General features: G+C 43.7%; 1 protein-coding gene across 1 annotated transcript in view; it reads right to left on the bottom strand.

The window, feature by feature from the left end:
* LOC139232507 (probable voltage-dependent N-type calcium channel subunit alpha-1B) overlaps window positions 1-19,035 on the bottom strand; it is a 958,198-nt gene that overhangs the window by 250,778 nt on the left and 688,385 nt on the right. Inside the window, exons 9-11 of the mRNA XM_070862825.1 lie at window positions 7,886-8,001; window positions 4,287-4,343; window positions 1,946-2,035 (exon numbers count right to left, since the gene is read on the bottom strand). Coding sequence (XP_070718926.1) covers window positions 1,946-2,035; window positions 4,287-4,343; window positions 7,886-8,001 — 263 coding nt within the window. The remainder of the gene's footprint in view (window positions 1-1,945; window positions 2,036-4,286; window positions 4,344-7,885; window positions 8,002-19,035) is intronic.

Below are 19,035 nucleotides of genomic sequence, written 5' to 3'. Positions count from 1 at the left end.
GTTGTTGAAGGAAAGGATGGATGGGACTCGTTTGCTGCACGCTCCTTTTGCTACCTGCGCTTGTTTTCTGCATGCTCTCGGTGACGAGACTTAATGTGCTCAGCGCCCTCCCTGATGCTCTTCCTCCACTTATGGCGATCTTTGGCCAGGGACTCCCAGCTGTCAGTGGGAATGTTGCACTTTATCAAGGAGGCTTTGAGGGTGTCCTTGAAATATTTCCTTTGCCCACCTGGGACTCGCTTGCCATGTTGGAGTTCGAGTAGAGCGCTTGCTTTGGGACTCTTGTGTCCGGCATGCGGACAATGTGGCCTGCCCAACGGAGCTGGTCGAGTGTGGTCAGTGCTTCGATGCTGGGGATGTTGGCCGTCTGTCTTCCCAGGGGATCCCAGCCTGTCTAATGGTAAGTTGGAGGATACAAGGTTTTAAGATGACAGGTGCATGTATTGTGCAATGTATTGTTCTGTTGCTGAGGTGTAACCCTGTCACTTAAAGGCCACAACATCGAATTACTGTAAATTAGATCTCAAGGTTAATCAGGTGCCATTCTCTGAGGCCCATATAAAACAGCTTTTATCACTGGCTTTCTTTCACTTTTGTTTTGTCGGGATAGATTGCATCAATCACAAACTTTGACATGTGAAGCGTGGCCTATATAGATATATGTACACACACAAATCCCACTTTCCTTGCATAGGTTATGTCCCTGAAAATAACAATCCCCCAAGATAAACGTTAAAGTAATGTAACTGAATGATTTAATAAAGTACCAGTAGAGATTGGACAATGTGTATTAGTTGTAGCCAATAACACAATACAAAGGCTTGTATTTCATTTGTCACCACATGGAGTGTAGTGGCAGATAAGGGAGGTGGTGCTGGATCACATGACTTATTAAATAATGCAGTGAAATGGATCTAATGTTTACATTTAATAATACTTAAATAAGTTTAAACAACGGGTTGTGTTAAGATATGCAGCAGTGAGTTTATGTGGTCAGGAGATGTTGTTTAATTTCAGAGAAAGTCCAATGAAAAAGGTCATCATTTTTGTTTTCTCAGAGCAATTGAAGGCTAACATATTTTTCTCTCGTGGCCACATCGTAACCTGCTTAGCTACTCTCTCCTGCCCCACCTGAATCTCACCTCCCCTCCGAGAGCACCCCACTCCGACGCGCTTTGTTAAGCCAGATGCAACGTGGCATGATCCACATTCCCGGCTTCCGAGTTCAGCCAGGGAGTCAGTTCTTGGAAATGAAACACAAAGAGTGAATTTAAATAGAAGAATAAAGAAAGGCTGCTTAGAAGACAATGCAGAACGAGAATCAAAAGGGGGGAAACAGTAAGGCAAATTCAGAAGGTAAAGGAAAAACACGAAATGAGAGGGTTGGCGCAGTGTGTGTGGCAGGTATAGAGAAAGCTAGAAATCCAGAAAAAAGCATAGACCAGAAATATGCTCAAACAGTATAACAAGCTTACACAGAGAGTGAAAAACCTACAGAAAAGAGAGGAGACAGAGGGAGGACAATGTTATGGAAAGAGGAAGACAGAGATGACAAGAGAAAGTATTTTAGAGCTATATAAAGAGAAATGGAAAGATTAGTTGAACACAGGCTGTTCTTAACAATTCAGTCAATAAAACTACACAGCATGCATCAGTAATCAATCATTTCCTGTAGTCTTTAGAGAAGCCTCAAGAACAGCGAGTGCAAAGTCTTTATCACCTTCTCTCCTACCCCGCTCCTCCCTCACCAATGGATTTCTTGACTAATTGGAATAAAATCTGGTCAAAATGGACAGTTCTGCTCTTCGTCTTAAACGGAACATGGCAAAGCTAGAAAAATATCTTAAACATCTTCCTGCAACACTCTGGCAGCAAAATGTCTTTAAATACAAGGCTCACCTCCAACTAAATTTAAACAAGAAGGGCTTCATGGGATATTACTTACCCACTGAGGAAATGTCGGTGAAATGATCTTCTCCCTCCTCAGCACTAATCAGGTCATTCTTACTCTTTTTCGTTGTTGCTCTCTTTAAAACTGTGTAAACAACCAAGTGTTACTGCGACGTCAATCTGCCTAGCACCATCTTAATCTTACATGACGTGCATTTATTACATGAAAAAATGAGTGGTTAGTTAAATCAGAGTAAGCTCAAGATTGTTCCTAAGTTGGAAATTTGTGCATCCTCTGATCTTCTAATTTAGAATTAGTTGGCGGCGCAGCAGTTTATTTATCGGCAAAACCGAGTCAATCGCTTCAAATATTGCGAATAGATACCCTCTGTACTGCATTGCTAACTGGAGGCACAGCATCCCTGCAAGGCATAGCTAGAATCATCCATTCATTAGTAGGCAGTCAATCACACAGAAAGTTGTCTGTAGAAATTTTCCAACAATCCACCACTATGCACATTTATCTATTTCCACACAGTGTGTGTTCCAGGCCATTTAGCGTTTAGATCAATCTAGTGCTTTCAGTCAGTGTACACTAAGCTACAATAGCTGATCTGAAACAGCATTTATTTATATCACATTAATATGCTCTCAGGATCGTGAAAAGCTACTTACTCTTAACAAAACATTCCATTTTTCTTGCAATAAAAGCTGTGAGCGGTGATGATTCATACAGTTTTTTTTCAGAATTTGTCTTTTGAGTTTGTAAGTTGCAGGAATGGCACAATTCCATCCTTCACCTCCAACAGTTTCCTATGTTCAAAACCTGAAGCGTGCTTATGAAGACGAAGTTCTCAAGTTACTACAAAGGTCTCTGCTCTCGAAAGGCATTGGTGATCAATGTATTGCTTCGCAATTTTGTCATATATGTCATAAATTTAACAATGCTGATTTTATTGCTCTGTAACTTATGGTGGGAGAATATGCTGTAACACACCAAGCAATAGTTTGTTGTCAACGTGCCTAGGGTGAGTGCTGTGCAGCAGGAGAGATTTCAGCAGGAAAACCTACCATTCCAAACACAGGTCCGACATTCACAGCTCCAGTCAATCTGCTGCAAACCAAATCCTGGGTTGATGGTCTCCTCTCACAACCCGGAGCCCAAGCTTTCTGAATAATACTGCTGGATAATATCAACATCTTCTGCATTGTGTGGCTCTTGTATTAATTGTTGACATTTCTCTAGATTTTTTCCTTAATTATAATAAAGCAAATATTATCACCTCCCCCTCATGCCCAATTCAATGTTGCCCTTCAGCCACCCTTGTGATACCTGTGCCAGTGAAGCATAACGCGAGAATCCCTCATATTCTGATATGAACTTCAAATCTGGAAATAGGGATCTAATTCCTCTGGTTACTGTACATATATGAGTTCAAATTTGCTTGACCAGAACGGCATAATTGTTAGGAATGGTAATATCCTTGAATAAAGTTCATTAATCTTCTATCCTGCCTTCCCCAGAGCACTACGTTTACAGTGGCAGGCCAGCTGAAATAAAATCATGACCTAAAGATCATGATTACGATTATTTTCTTTTACCATTTCTCTTCCTCAGCCTGGAGGTATGGTTCCTTGCCCAGTGCTGATTATGGATACCCATGCATCAATGCAGCTGACCTCAAGCAAAGTTGCAAACCACTGTATCTGCGCAAGAGATGTAATGACTACTTTGCCTTTCAAAGTACTCTTCATGGATATCAACAGTGATTTGTCCAATTTACGTCTTACGGTCTTCTCCGTGGGTCTGTTAATAATGCTGCCCAATGTGGAGTGGGCTACACTGGTCCTAACTGTCGCAGGCTTCATCTCCAGTCTTGCTGAGTTAGCTGATGTTAGCCAAAGTGACATGAAGGGCACCATAACTGGTGTCAGGGCCATTGCCTAGGGCGGGTGAAAATGAATCAGATAGTATTACCAACTCAAATTGCTATCCAGTCATTGTGCTGGAAAATACATGCTTAGATGTTGAGGGGGTCAGGCTCAGCTGTGATGCGCCCCTATAGTCAATCCTGACAGTCACCATCTTGGGTCACACTTAAAGACTTGGCACCACGGCTCATGTAGTCATGCCATAGCAAGGCTAAACGCATTAGGGACAAATACAGTTCCAAGTATCTGGCAGTAATGTGCTTCATGTTACTGGGAAAGTCTGATTTTGAAAGATGCATGTCTCGCGGAGGTTGTGTGTATAGAATAAATATTTTAAAAGGATGGCTGCATAAGGTTGAAATAACGAACAATTGCATAAAATCCAGTTGGTACAGTCTTTTGAATAGCTTTGAGCCATATGCTCTTTACCCATCACCACTGCAATTAACAGGATGTGCACATACCATCCAAAGCAGATTTGTCTTCCGCATTCTTGTCCTCTTCTGCCAACATGACCTCCTCTAAAACAAGATGTAAGAAAAGAAGGCTGAAACATTTCTAGCATCCAGTTGACCAACATAAAACTGCCCAACTGATGAAGTCAATCTGCAAGTGGCTGTATGGATTCTTGACCGTCACTGTGGTTGCGATTCACATGATTGAGTATAAGTGCAAATCAATTGAACAGTTTATATACTTAAAAGTATAACATGCTGTTCAACACATCAACAAGACACCTTCCATCTATGCCCACTAGTTTTGGCAGTTACAATATTTACATAGACTTCATTCCTATTTGAGCCCTTTTCTGTCCCGTTGTGAGTCAACACATCTCTCAATGTGAATTACCGGTGTGCAGAGTAGGTCAGTAACGTTTCTAAAGCTCTGATTACACTACAGACTCCCTTGTCCCACCCGCATGATGCGGGGGGACCTGGGAGACAGGGGAAACCCGGAAGGTCAGATTTCTTGGCACGCTCCCCATCCGGATGGCAGCTGATTGACAGACTGGCTTCCAGTCATGCGGGGATCTCGGCGAAGGAGGCCCCAGCAACAGGTAAGTGCTGGGCCCAGGATGGTGGGGGCAGGGATTCAATCCCCCAGGAGGAGAGGGCGAGTGATCCCGAGGGAGAGTCCGATCCCCGACCACAGGGGGTGCGGGTTGATGACTGATGAGCTTGGGAGGCCGGGAGGAAGCACTCCTGCTCCTCCCGGCCCACAAGCATTGCCTCGTTGCAGCCACCGGGAATCCAGAGCCCCGGAATCCCCGGCCGTCTGCAGTAAAACCTGCACAGCAGGTTAAAGTAGAGGCATCATGCCTCATTATAATATATCAATTGCCAACCCGCCTCTTGGCAGCCTGCTCCCCCCCACCCCCCTCCCACCTGAGTTAAAGGTGAAAGTGGGCCGGTTGGCGTTCATATTTTTGCAATTTTCATTTCTTCCCACGCCTCTAATCCATCCGCTCTTACCTCAGAAAATTCCGGCCTATATGTTAGATCACAGTCCTCGGAGAATTTATTAAATACCATCAAATGCGTATAATGGAAGTTAGAATTCCAACTTCCACAGTACAAATCTGGAATTCAGATAGTTTCCATTCCATGCATGTACATGGGGATTAATATGAGAATATAAATATTTTGACTGAATGAAATAGTCATGCATTGGTTGTGGGTTAATGGGCTGAATGGCCTTTTGTTCCCAAGGTTTCTATGCTGCTTTTCGAAACGTCGATAGTAACTGACTTATAAACGTGTCAGAGGCCCGTCGTACCCAAGTGACGCAAAGAGAATCCCATGCTTTTCACACACGGTCACTTAAATATTCTATTGGATAATAAATGAGATGCAGGATAATTAGCTGCACTTTAACAGGGTTCATTAGTATTTTGTTAAAGATTCAGTCATTTCATAATTTATTTATGAGGATATAAATTTTCCTTTTTAAAACCTAATTTTGTTCAGCTATCAGAAAAATACTTACAGTATCACAACCGCACATTAAGATTACACTTTTGTTCGAGATTTAGTCCAATAATTTAATTTAATTTAGTTAAATTTAATTCATTTAGTAAAAGACCATTTTGTTTCAAAAGGTCATACTATCAGAAAGTTGCAGTCTACTCATTATTTATTTTACTGTTTTGAAAATGAACTGACAACCCCATCAACGGATTTAGTGAATTCAGTATTGCAGGCGATGAGGTTTAATTTGAGAGAAATTCTATTGAAAAATGTATAATATTTTCCTTTGACTGATGGCTAAAATATTTGCTATTTCTTTGATAAAATGTACAAAGTTAAGACTTGCTGATCTCTTTCACCTTGAGTAAAATGTGAATGATTCAACTTCCTCCAAGTGTACAGACTGTTATTGTTTACTAATTCTGCACATGGAATAAATATTTTAATGGCTGTGGCACGGATTTTGTTGGCATGCTAACGTTCTGTCACAAAAAAACTGGAAAATTAGCACAAGTTCTTTATGGAAATGTTTAAAAACAGATATAATTCTCCGCTGGTTTTGAGCGCTTGCTCTCCTGCTGAGAACGGCGAGCTTTCCAAATTGCATAGGGTCACAGCATACAACAGAGAATTCCATGTCAGAACATGCTTCTGACAAGGTCGGCCAGAAATTCAAGATTTTAAAAAAGTCAGTGGAAAAAGTAACAAATGCGTAAGAATGAGAGAAAATACCGAAAGAGAAATGCTATTCACTCATTCCATTGGTAATCGTGTCAATTGGCAAATAGCTTTATCTGATCCTTAAAGCAAACTGTTCCCCACAGTAACCAGAGTAAGACAGCATGTAGCACTCCCATCATTATAATATTTTTTCATTATTTCACAAGGGATAATCAGCACAAGACGTTAAAACAAATTTTGAGATGTTATCTAATGCAAGACAAAACAATGTTTTGTTGTACACTATATGTGAGTGCAACTAAGCAAGAGTTTCAGCCTGGATAATCCTTGTACAGACAACCCACAAAAAATAACATTATCAGCAACCCAATGAGATAAGATCATTCCACTTCAGATCAATCAATGTGAGTACTTTCTCACAGATCCAAAGTAGTCACAAAAGAGCAATATGGGAACGGAAAGTCATGAACCTCCTGAAAATTCCTTTGAAGTTGAACAGGTTTACTGTTAATATGTGAAGTTCAGCTAGAACTGAGAATGAAAACCCTACAACGGTATCTGCATTGTTAGATAGAGATTTAAATGACAGCCTTTGCACACACATGTCTTCAGTGGTGTGCTCTTGTGGGGTACTTCAAATCACTGCCTTGAGTTTGCTTTTGCTTTCTGTTGGCTTTCTATTGTATCACTAGATTCACTGGGCTGTTGCAATAGTTTCTCGCTCCTGAAGTGTTAATTACTAATAATAATCAATGCTACCAATCCATAATTAGATTTTTCCTGTATTCGTATCGTATATTTTTCTGGATGCTTCTTTCTGCACGTAAGTAAAAACAAACTGAGAAAAGAATGGAATCAGTTAAATTGTCCATGGTTATTTATAACTCACGGCTTCTCCATCTCTCTCTTTTATCTCACCCACCCAGCTACATTAGAGTTCTGGCGTCCCTCAATTAGCATGCTGTAAACTTAAGACCATCATATCTGTGAGGCCGATGGACAAAAAGAAACAAAAGAAAGTGGCCACTAAGATTCCTATAGACAATATGTGATACTACAATAATGATTTTATAGCTGTAAGATTACAAGTTTTCTTAGAGAAACAAACATCCCAACTGTAATGTATGCACCTGTGAGTATGCTCACAGATTTGTAGAGCTGTTGCATTGTGAGTGGCTTAGCCAGTCATGTGATGTTCACAAGACTCAATAAAACCCCAGTCAGTTGGGGCTAGGTCATCCACAGTGAGGTATGCAGTTGTGAGCCTAGTGGATGAACTGGTAATGTGTAGTGCGATTATTAAGCCTTTGTTAATAAACCGACTAGTTCTTAATAGCAATGTGTTGCTATGAATTCTTAAACAAGAACCCATGAGGCAAATACATTACAACAGCCTTTGAATTTGAAAGATTTACCTGCTATATGGATCCAGCGCAGGTATCTGTTGAATTCTTGCTCTATTTGCTGTTGTCTTCTTAATTTTAGAAATGCACGCCTGTTCTCCACCCTTTCCCGTTCTTTAGCAAACTCACTGCAAGATAAAAACAGAACTTTTCTTGCTTTGTATGACAATAATGAGTAATCAAGTACAGGCAACTCTCGATTATCCGCACACAGATGCAATGGGAAACCGTTGTAAGGGCATTTAAAATTCCGTGTGTGCGCGCACTGCTGCAGCCGCTGTCTCTCGCAGCCGCCGCTGACGTCGGAGTCCTTTCGGCCCGGGAAGGCATTGGGCCGGTGCGTTCGGAGTCCTTTCGGCCCGGGAAGGCAGTGCGCTCCGGAACCCCGGAGATAGACAATCTCCTCCCTCGAGGCCACCTGCATGCATGCTGGTAATGTCCATACCTAACTGCCTTGTTACTGTTTGCACAGTATTTATTCATTGAAGTTTTAATTTTATAGTGTCAACTCGCTCTAATGGAGAAATCGTTTACCCGGCATAGCCCAATCCCCGAGGGACCCGGTTAATCGAGAGTTACCTGTAATACTATACATTGTAAAACAAAGTTTGAGAGATAATTCAAAAGCAAAATACCGCGGATGCTGGAAATCTGACATCTAAATAGAAAATGCTGGAAATACTCAACAGGTCAGGCAGCATCTGCGGAGAGAGAAAAAGAGTTAACATTTCAGGTCAATGATCCTTCATCAGAACTGGACGAGTTCTGTTCTGATGAAAGGTCATCGACCTGAAACATTAACTCTGTTTCTTTCTCGACAGATGCTGCCTGACCTGCTGACTATTTCTGCATTTGCTGTTTTTATTATGAAGATAATTGTCACATTTCAGGATTTTTTGACCATTTGTCCACAGAAAGGTTTGAACAAGGTACTTCTAATGTTCGGTTCCAGTTAAAAAAAAGGCTGAGTTAATAAGAAATTAAGATGCTAATGTGCTAGCATTGATAATGTTTCTCTATAGACTAATTATCTAATTTGTTAGCCTCTTTTGACAGTCGAAAAAGTACCTCACACCCCTTGCATTGGAAAGCATTAGACCATTTTTATTTGTGAACAGAGTGAGACAAGATTTCGACTGGGACACAGACTGGCAGAATGGTTGTTTGAAACAGGATAACTCCACAAGACTGTATATCTTAAGCTCAAACTGTTGTGACCTTGGTCTCTTTAATGTAACTCCAGAGTGAGGAGGCAGCATGGTAGTCTGCCTTTTATACCTGCTTGCGCGGGGTGTGCAGGTGACTCTTGGGTCTCCCACAGGTGTGCCCCCTGGTGGCAAGTCTTACACATTGGTGATAACAGAAATTATCTTTTTTAAGCCAGGTTGAACAAACCACTAATGTGGGGATGCATATTCTTTATTCTCGATCATTACTCAAAGATAAGTTGTTCTGTTTGAATAAAATGAGTTCAATCTTAGCTGCCATTCTGTATGTTCACTCTAATTTGAAATAAAGTCGCATATCGATTCGTTATCAGGCCTCATTTTGTTGCACCTTCAGAAAAATGAAAAGACTGTCAAAGACACAACATCCTGGAAGTGGGTGCTATTATTACATACCAAATTATTAACAGAAATGCTCAATAATACTTTCTCCAAATGAGCTGGTGTTATTTTAATTTTAACGAGAATATTGTGCCTCAGTCATGAAAATATAAGAGGAAAGGATATAGAGAAGCTATGAAGCATAAGATAACATTTTCTGGAGAGCTGACTAGCTCATGAGATTGAATAGCTGATTGAGAGTTTCAGTCTCAGAACTGCCCAGCATCTCAACTGGTTTAACTTTATTGGTGAAGTATTTATCTATTGCCTGTTATGCCACTAAACAGGAAAGGAGTGTTCCATATTACTTAAGTCTGATAATCAAAAAGGAGTGCTGGTCATAGAACACTGACAATCAGTGCAGAGAATCATCTAACACTTCTCAGTGAAGAAGGATAAATGACGGTAATTGACGCCTATGGTATATTCTTTACGACATCGCAAACACACAGACTTCACAAGATGGCTTCAACACAGGAACTTGTCAGGTGCCCTGTCACCTGATGTCTTTATTGTATTTGCAGCAATGGATGCATTACCACAGTAGTCCACTAGGTGGAGCAGTAGTCCACTAGGTGGAACTATATTACAGTGCCAGCAGCATAAATGGGGAAATAAATAGCGCCAGATTTTTTTTAAACAAGAGAACATACTAATAAAAAGTAACATCCAAAATATTTTTGCACCATCATTTTTGGAGAATGTTAATCAATTTTAGTGTCAAATAGTGTAAAACACACATCATTTTGAATATTTTAATTTTCTGCAGATTGGTTGAGCTGGGAATTTTATTGCATTGATTGATGGCAGAAAGTCCAAAAGAATCAGACATTGAGCAAGTTAAAATGTGGTGGAGCTTCCTCCTGATGGACCATAACAACGTGGACAAATCCTAATCTCAGAAGAGCACTCCTATATTCACCCATTACTAGAATGATATCAGGGATGCAGGACTTCGGTTATGTGGAGAGACTAGTGAAGCTGGGGTGATTCTCCTTAGAGCAGAGAGGGTTATGAGGAGTTTAAGGTGTTCAAAATCGTGAGTGGTTTTGGTGAAGTATGGAAGGAGAAACTGTATCCAGTGCAGAAAGGTCAGTAAACAAAGGACACAAATTTAAGGTGATTGGCAAAAGAACCAGATGCTACACGAGGAAACTTTTTTTTTTACACAGCGAATTGTTGTGATCTGGCCCTCTGGATTACGAGTCTCCTTCTTAGGCAGTCCCTCATATAGAGAATGACTTGCTTCCACGCCAAAAAGGGATGAGTTCACAGGTGTTTCGATGAAGGACCTGATATTCCCGGTCCCGAACTACGTATTGAAGGGTGGAAGATGCCACTGCGTGGATTTTTTAACATGTGTTGCCCGTTGCACACCAGCCACCACACGGGCTTGACAGAGCGCGGTCTTGATCCAGTGGCAAGGGTTAACCAAGACAACTGGAGACCAGCTTTGCTGCACGGACCTAGTGCGCACACATAGCGCAGTGTGGCCTGGCCCGCGCTGCCCCTGGGCCCTAGCCTCTGCTGGGCCCCGAACTCACGCCTCTCCTGGGCCCCAATCAAGTCGCTCCACGATCACTGGCCGCTCCTTCGCCCCGACCTCGCCGCTCCCACTGTACCTGCCCACACTTCAATCACCAACCTGGAACTTGGTGACATCACCCTCTTCACTGCCATCGCCCGCTTGCACCAGCTTGCGCTACTCTCTGAAGTGGTATGCCGCCACACTGTCAGGGGCCGCTCGCCTTTAGTCTATCTTACCAGTCAAGTAACATAACCACTATGCTACCGTACACTGACACTTCCTGGTCTAAACTCTGCGCTGCTCACTAACCATTCGTCAATCTGATTGGTTAAGGAGGTACACTGTGGCTTTACCTGTTCACACAGGTTCCAGATGCTCTGTAGAAGGCACCGTGCTTTTTGAATGGTTGACTAACAGGAACTTCCAGTTCAAAAGCCCATAGAAAGTCCATGGGAAAGTGGAAGCATAACAAACGGCACCGCTGACTGCAAAATCGGCCCCAATGCAATGATTATGTTGAATACTTGTGATCAGAGAATTTTTATTTAACTGTACTTTCAGTGCATCAATGTATCAGGAGGTACTTGCAATATGAAGTATTGAATCCACACATGTTCCGTTAAAACCCAGAATTAGTGTACCTGCATTTTCTGCCAATCAGGGAACAGATAATGTATAGCCTCATATTACAGCAGTATCATCCCATCTTTGCCATGTTTTGCTGTGGTTAAAAGGAAGTATGAACTGTCTAGAACAGTGTAGGCAGTAAGCATCTGGGCATAGTTTCCTCCTGGGTGAAACACAGATGTTGCATCCCAAATTGTGCCTATTTTGCCAATGTTAAGTTACGCTTCTCCTTTAATCTCGCTAGAATACTGCTGAACTTAAAATGGACACTCGCTCAGTACTGCACTGGAGTGTGAACCTCGATTTTTGTGTTCAAGTCTCTGGAATGGGACTTGAACCCACAACCTTCTGACTCAGAGGCATGAGTGCTACCCACTAAGCAGAAGAAGATGGTTTAAAACAGCCGGGAATGGAGACAACACGGCCCTGGGGTAAGGCAGTGAGCAGCAGCCGCCTTAGAGCAGCGCAATGCTTTGGGAGTGTGTCTGCAGATGGGCTCAGAGATTGGCATTGAGTTCAGGGGGAGTCGGGTAAGGAGCGTGGGCAGATGCATGGAGGCCCCGACCTGCAAGAGACCATCAGCGGCAGGTCGGGGCCATAAAAGGAGGGGCGAGCGAAAGCCTTGGGGAGCAGTGTGGGGGCATACTACTCCAGGGAGCAGCACGTGCTGGTGCAGGAGGGCAACGGCAGCGAAGGGTGACTTCAGCAAGGTCCAGGTCAGTGATTGGAGCATGGGCAGATACAGCAGGAGCGGCGAGATACTGTGGAGAGATGAGATCGGGGCCCAGGAGAGGCGTGAGTTTGGGGCCAGGGGCCCAGGGGCAGCATGGGCCAGCCCACACTGTAATATGTGCGCGCACTAGGTTCATGCAGCAGAGCAGGTCTCCAGTTGTCTTGGGTAATCCTTGCCACTGGACCAAGACTTAGCTCTGTCAAGCCGTGTGGTGGCTGGTGTGCAACAGCCACCACATGTTAAAAAAATCCACGCACAGGTATCTTCCACTCTTCAAGATGTAGTTCGGGTTCTTCATTCAAAACACCTGTGAACTCATCCCTTTTTTTGGCATGGAAGCAAGTCATCCTCGTTTCGAGGGACTGCCACAGCTGACATCCAAACATAACTTCATACTTCAGATGGAAGGTTTGATGGACAGTTATAGAAGAATGAGCAGACTTGTACATATGGTGTGTATCTGGGCACAAATGCGAAGGCGCCTCCAAGCCCTGCAGATAGTCACAAATAAGCGGCAAGGTAGTTGGAAAACTAATTTATACGTTCAAACATTACTATTGCAAATAAAATGCTTAATAGAGATATTTCTGTGCCCTTGAAGGGTTAGAGACATCTGAGAACATGCTGGTCACACTGCATACCTGACAGACTCGGCAGTCAATGCTCCAGGAAGCAGAGGCCCTGATGTGTATATTCTCTAATCTCAGTGTGCATTATTAGGCCAAAGCACCTCAAAGAGTTGATCACTTCACACATATCACAGAGTATCCTACTGAGACAATCAAAATACCAAGCAATCGAAAAATAAATGGAGATGAATTGAACAACAGAAAATAGTAATGGGAAATTAATTAATCGGAAAATGATTTAAAAAGGCAATCTATCCCAGCATTCCTTTCTTTTTGCATTTTTATGTGGTAGAGCAAATGTGTGAGAAAGGGAAATCTTAAATCTTGTCTCAATATACAACAGAGTTTGGAAACACAGGGCAGAGAATGAAAACATCCAGGTCTTGGGAACGGGATTGTTGGAGCAGATTTTTGGACATAATAAAGCCTAGTGGGACACTTGACTAGTATACCAAACATTTGTTCCCCTCGAATGAATTTTGTAAGAGACAATACTGATGCATTATTGTATGCTTGCTTTTACTGGTTATAGGAAGCCTGACACTTGTTTTTCCTGTGATAACAGGGGAATTAGTCCTCTTGTATGTGTATAATGGCCTGTCACAATGCGAGGCTGGCTTATATTAAGAGCCCAGCCTTGAACGGTAATTGTATGAAAAGCTTTGTAGACCTAGTAATGCGATGATTGGATTTAAGGACTGTTGCTAAGGCACGTGATGTAAAGTGACGTAATTTGTAAGATAAAAGAACTTCACGGGCGATATCAAATCGAGAAGCTGGTTCTGCAGACTCGGGTCTCTAACACTTCTCCCAAAGCTTTGTCTCCGATTTAATAAACCTCTCTTTAAATATTATACAGTCTCGGAAATATTTTTCCACAACATAATGGTGTCACGAACAGGATACTGTCCGATCAGACGTGATCAATTAAGACAGTATCTGGAATCTGGTGTTAGAGACTGAAAGAGAGGCATACGGGCACGACGGGATAGTGTATAAGGTACGAGTAGGTAGATAGCGGGAGGAGGCTGACTAACCAGTTTGATTTTTTTTTCCCTTTAGTAAATAAGGTCAGTGTGGAAGAGAGCTGATCACTCCAACCTAGAGCTGAAACTCCGGTGGTAAGGAAACACGCTAGCTTTGTTGCGAAGACAAAGGGTCCCCACAGAATAGTCGTGGCCGTGAGTATTACAGGAACAAAGGGAAACGTCTGAGACTGGCGACCATGGAAGGTAAGGAAGGGATTATAAAATGCGGGCCGCACGGGTCGCTAATTAATTCCTATATGACCGATCGACAGGTCTTAATCAAGAAAATGCAAAAGGACGGTTGGGACGTATCCCAGACGTTAGAACAACAGCGAAATTGGATAGCTAAACAAAAGAAAGATAAAACTAAAAAAGCCAGAGTATTATTGGTGCACCAGTTAGCCAGACTAATTGAACAGGTTAAGGAGGTTAAAGAGAAAATGGATGAAAAAAGTTAACAACTAAACCAGGCACAAAGGAAAAATATAGAGTGGGAAAAGAAATGCCTGGCGCTGGAACAACAGATCCAGGATCGATCTCAATGGGGGGGATCGCTGCCCCCTTACGAGAATTATCAATGCGAAGCAACCGCCCCGGGTCAGGAAGATTTAGAAACCTTCCTGACGGCGCCAGTCACAAGGGGAGGAACTGCAGCAAATCCCACTGCGACCTATAAGCCCTTTACTCCCGGCGAAAGACAGCAGATAATGGCATCACTGGGTAAATTACAACCCCGGTGTGCGAATACAAAATTTTGGGCAGAGCTGGATACAGTTTGGGTGGGCCATCAACTACACCTCAGATATCCACCAACTAGTCCGAGCGGCTTGCCCGGCAGATCGGTGGAGAGTAGTAGCAGGAGGAGCCGCGGTAGCAGCCAATGTCGACTTTTCAGGGGGACGTTGGACACACGCGATACCTTTAACCACCGAAGTAGATGGCCAACAGGCGGCCTTTGGCCCTTTTAAAACCGAGATCCAACGGATTTTAGGTAATGCCCCTATTAACTGGGGTAAAATTACTACAACCAAACAACAAAAAGGGGAAGGAGCCTCAGAGTATGGGGAACGATTATTCCAGGTATATCAAGAATACTCTGGACAGGGAAACCCGGGCCGCGGCGACCAAGCATTTATCCAGGCATTCAAGGACGGACTATAATGCACACCAGACCATTATAAAAATGGGAGTAATTGTAACCCAGGATTATTATGAACTGGTCGAGTGGGCTAGTGGCGTCCAGGGAGGGGGCGATGAAAAATCTCAGACAAAGATAAAGCAGGAAAAGGTCTCTGCCACGGGAACAATGGGAACAGGAGAAGGGCAGAAAAGGGGGACTTGCCATAATTGTGGAAAACAGGGCATTTTGCCAGGGAGTGCAGAGGAAAAGATAGTGAAAAGCAGTGCACACATTGTAGTAAGAAAGGACACCTAGAAGCGACATGCTATGGTAAACATGGCTATCCTAATAAGGCAAGGACCCTGTCAGAACAGAAATACCAGCAGTGGCAGGCGTACAAAGCCACCCTGTGATGTCCGGCGGCCCCTGTACAAAGTAAAAAGGAGGGAAGGATATATGTGTCTGCACTAGTAGGGGGCCGACAGTGTGAGATGCTAGTGGACACGGGAGCCTCAATATCCATTACCAATATGCCCTTTCCCGTCACCGACAAGGCGGCTCTGATAAATGGAATAGAAGGACGGCCCACACTGGCCTACCTGAGCACCACCCAATTGGTGGAAATTGATCATTTATATATACCCATGAGGTTTTACGTATGCAAGAATCGTGAGGGAACAATATTGGGAAATGACATAATGAGGGAATTTAAGGCCCTGATTGATTGCGGCAAGGGGAAATTGACATGGCCAAAGGCGGATGGCAGTAAGGGAGATTTGGGACAGATAGCTCACCATGTGGAAAGTATCTGTGTGGCTACAGCCACAAAAACTGACTGGCTCACTGGAACTGGAGGGTATGGAGGCATCTGTGCCTCTGTGCCCGGGGTCTGGGCACAGACCAAATTGGATACCGGAAAGGCGAAGATGGATCCTATTAAAGTCCCTGGACCACCTCATAAACCACACCGACAATACCCTATAAAACCTGAAGCTAGAACAGCGGTTGTAGAAATAGTAAAAGGGCTAGTGGAAAAGGGCATCTTAAGAGAAACAGTTAGCACCACTAACTCCCCAACATGGCCGGTAAGGAAACCAGATGGGAGTTATAGACTCACTATCGACTACACTGCCCTTAACAAGGTCACCCCCAAATTACACCCGATAGTGGCCAGCCCCTCCACAATCCTTAATGGATTATCCCCTGGACATAAGATCTTTACAGTCCTGGACATAGCCAATGGTTTCTAGGCCCTTCCCCTCAACCCCGAATCACAAGAGAAGTTTGCCTTCACGGTGGAGGATAAACAATATACGTGGACCCGATTACCACAAGGATTCCATAATAGTCCTGCCATATTCCATCGAGTCGTGAGTGATATACTAAAACAAATAGAAGTACCGGCAGGAAATAGTATTTTACAATATGTCGACGACATATTAATAGCCTCAGAAACTAAGGAAGGACACCAGGCAACCCTATACTTAGTATTACGGGCTCTGAAGACGGCGGGCCTTAAGGTTAACCCCAACAAGGCCCAGGTAGGGAAATCCCAGGTCCTGCACCGAGGGTATTGCCTCTCAAAGGGGCTGAAGAAAATGCCCTCGGATAGGAAAAAGGCTGTCAAGGACATGCCTAGACCAGTAATGGTAAAGGGGGGTGAGGAAGGTACTGGGCCTCTTTAAATACAGCCGGAACTTTGTCCCTGATTTTGCAAAAATTGCTGAGCCAATACAAAGATTAGTGAAAGGGGGGAAACCGGCCCGAGACCTCATAGAGTGGGGCCCGGAACAGGAACAGGCGTATAGTAAACTCAAGTCAGAACTAGTTTCCGCACCTGGATTGGGACTGCCTGACATGGGTAAAGATTTCCACATCCACTGTAACAATGAAGGTGGGTTCTATACGGCCGTGGTCACCCAAGATCAAGGGGATAAAAGGAGATCTATAGCCTATTACTCTACCACCGAAGGCCCGGTGGTGACTGGATTATCCAGATGTATAGCCGCAATAGATTGCGCAGCTTGGGCGGTAAAAGTAAGCGAGCCTGTGGTGATGACTGGAAACATCATTCTCCACACTAAACACACATTGGTAGAAATGTTAAACACAGGAAAACTGAGAACCGTATCTAATATGAGACGGGCAAAGTGGGAAGCAGTCCTCTTACCACCTAACAAAGCGGTAACCATAATTAGGGATGTAGGAAACAACCCCGCAGAAGGTATGATGGGTGAAGGAGAACCCCACTTTTGCGAAGAGGTAGGTGAGGATATGGAAGAGGATAGAATAAAAGACACCCCCCTTCAAACCGCAGAACAAACCTTGTTTGTGGACGGCTCACGAAAATACGTAGAGGGACTATCTCGCACCGGATGGGCCGTAGTTAACCAGGATTTAGAGACAGTCAAATTAGGATGAATTAATGGGGAGTCGTCAGCTCAAGTGGCAGAACTGGTAGCCCTCACCCGGGCACTGGAATTATCGGAAAATAAGATTGTTAATATCTATACGGACAGTAGATATGCATTCGGGGTTGTACACGATTATATGACAGCATGGGGGAGAAGGGGTTTTATCACAACTCGCGGACATCCCATAAAGCATCAGCTGAGAATAGAAGCTCTTTTAGCAGCCAGTAATAAACCACAACAGGTAGCAGTTATTAAAATTAAAGCCCACCAAAGGGAACCGGACCGAACCAGTCCAGATTGGCTGAGTCACCAGGGGAATAAAGCTGTAGACATAGCTGCACAGAAGGCATTAGAACAGGAAGAGTGTGAGGAAGCCTCAGTCAGTGCCGCTGGGGCCCGAGACGAACAGATAAGTATTGAGAAACTACACCAGGACACTTCTGAGGAGGAAAGAAGTATGTGGACAAAGCAGGGCGCAACGCAAGGGAAGGATAACGTTTGGAGACGAAACGACAAGGTAATGGCGCCTGAATGCATACAGAATACCTTATTGGAGTTGCATCATGGCCTGTCTCATTCAGGACGAGAGGCCATGACCGGGAGTCTTGGAAGAGATTGGTGGTGGAAGGGGATGGGGAGAGATATTGCCAAACATTGCCATCGATGCGTTACGTGCGCACAATATAATCCAGGCAGGCCCATTAAAATTAAAATGGGACACCAGCCCCGTCCACGGGGGCCATGGGAACATGTACAAATTGATTTCACAGGTCCTTTGCCCCCATCCCATGGAAAAAGATATTGCCTAGTGATTATAGATCAATTTACCCGGTGGGTGGAAGCTTTCCCCACACGTGATTGCACTGCCTCAACAGTGGCAAGGATATTGACCGAGCAGGTGATTCCCCGATGGGGAGTGCCTCTTCAAATAGATTCCGACCAAGGCACCCACTTCACCGGGAAGATTGTAAAAACAATATGCTAGCTGATGGGCATAAAACAAAAATTCCACATCCACTACCACCCGCAGAGTTCTGGGATGGTAGAGCGCATGAACCGTACCCTCAAGAACGCCCTGGCAAAGGCCATGCAAACGTCAGGAAAAACGTGGACGGAAGTATTACCCATTATATTGATGAAGTTAAGAGCCACGACAAACCGGACAACCGGATTAACCCCTTATGAACTAATGACAGGAAGGGCGATGCAATTACCAGAGAACATCATAACAGGTGGGGCTGATCTAGGCTCATTAAAAGACAAAATAAAACAGTATGTTTTGGAACTAAGTACTCAATTAAAAGGGATGCGTAAATTAGTTAGGGACAATCAGGAAAAAAGAGACGCGGAAGCAGAGCTTACAAAGCTCCTTGAAGTCCCGTTGGTGGGAAGTCACGTTATGGTAAGGGTCCTCCCGGGAAAACCGAGGTTTGCCCCAAAATGGATAGGACCGTATGAGGTTATAATCAGCGGGGA

Source organism: Pristiophorus japonicus, chromosome 20 (genome assembly GCF_044704955.1).
Source record: "Pristiophorus japonicus isolate sPriJap1 chromosome 20, sPriJap1.hap1, whole genome shotgun sequence".
In the NCBI taxonomy this organism is placed as follows: domain Eukaryota; kingdom Metazoa; phylum Chordata; class Chondrichthyes; family Pristiophoridae; genus Pristiophorus; species Pristiophorus japonicus.
The sequence above is the reverse complement of the archived record's forward strand: the minus strand, read 5'-3'. Positions and strand labels throughout refer to the sequence as shown.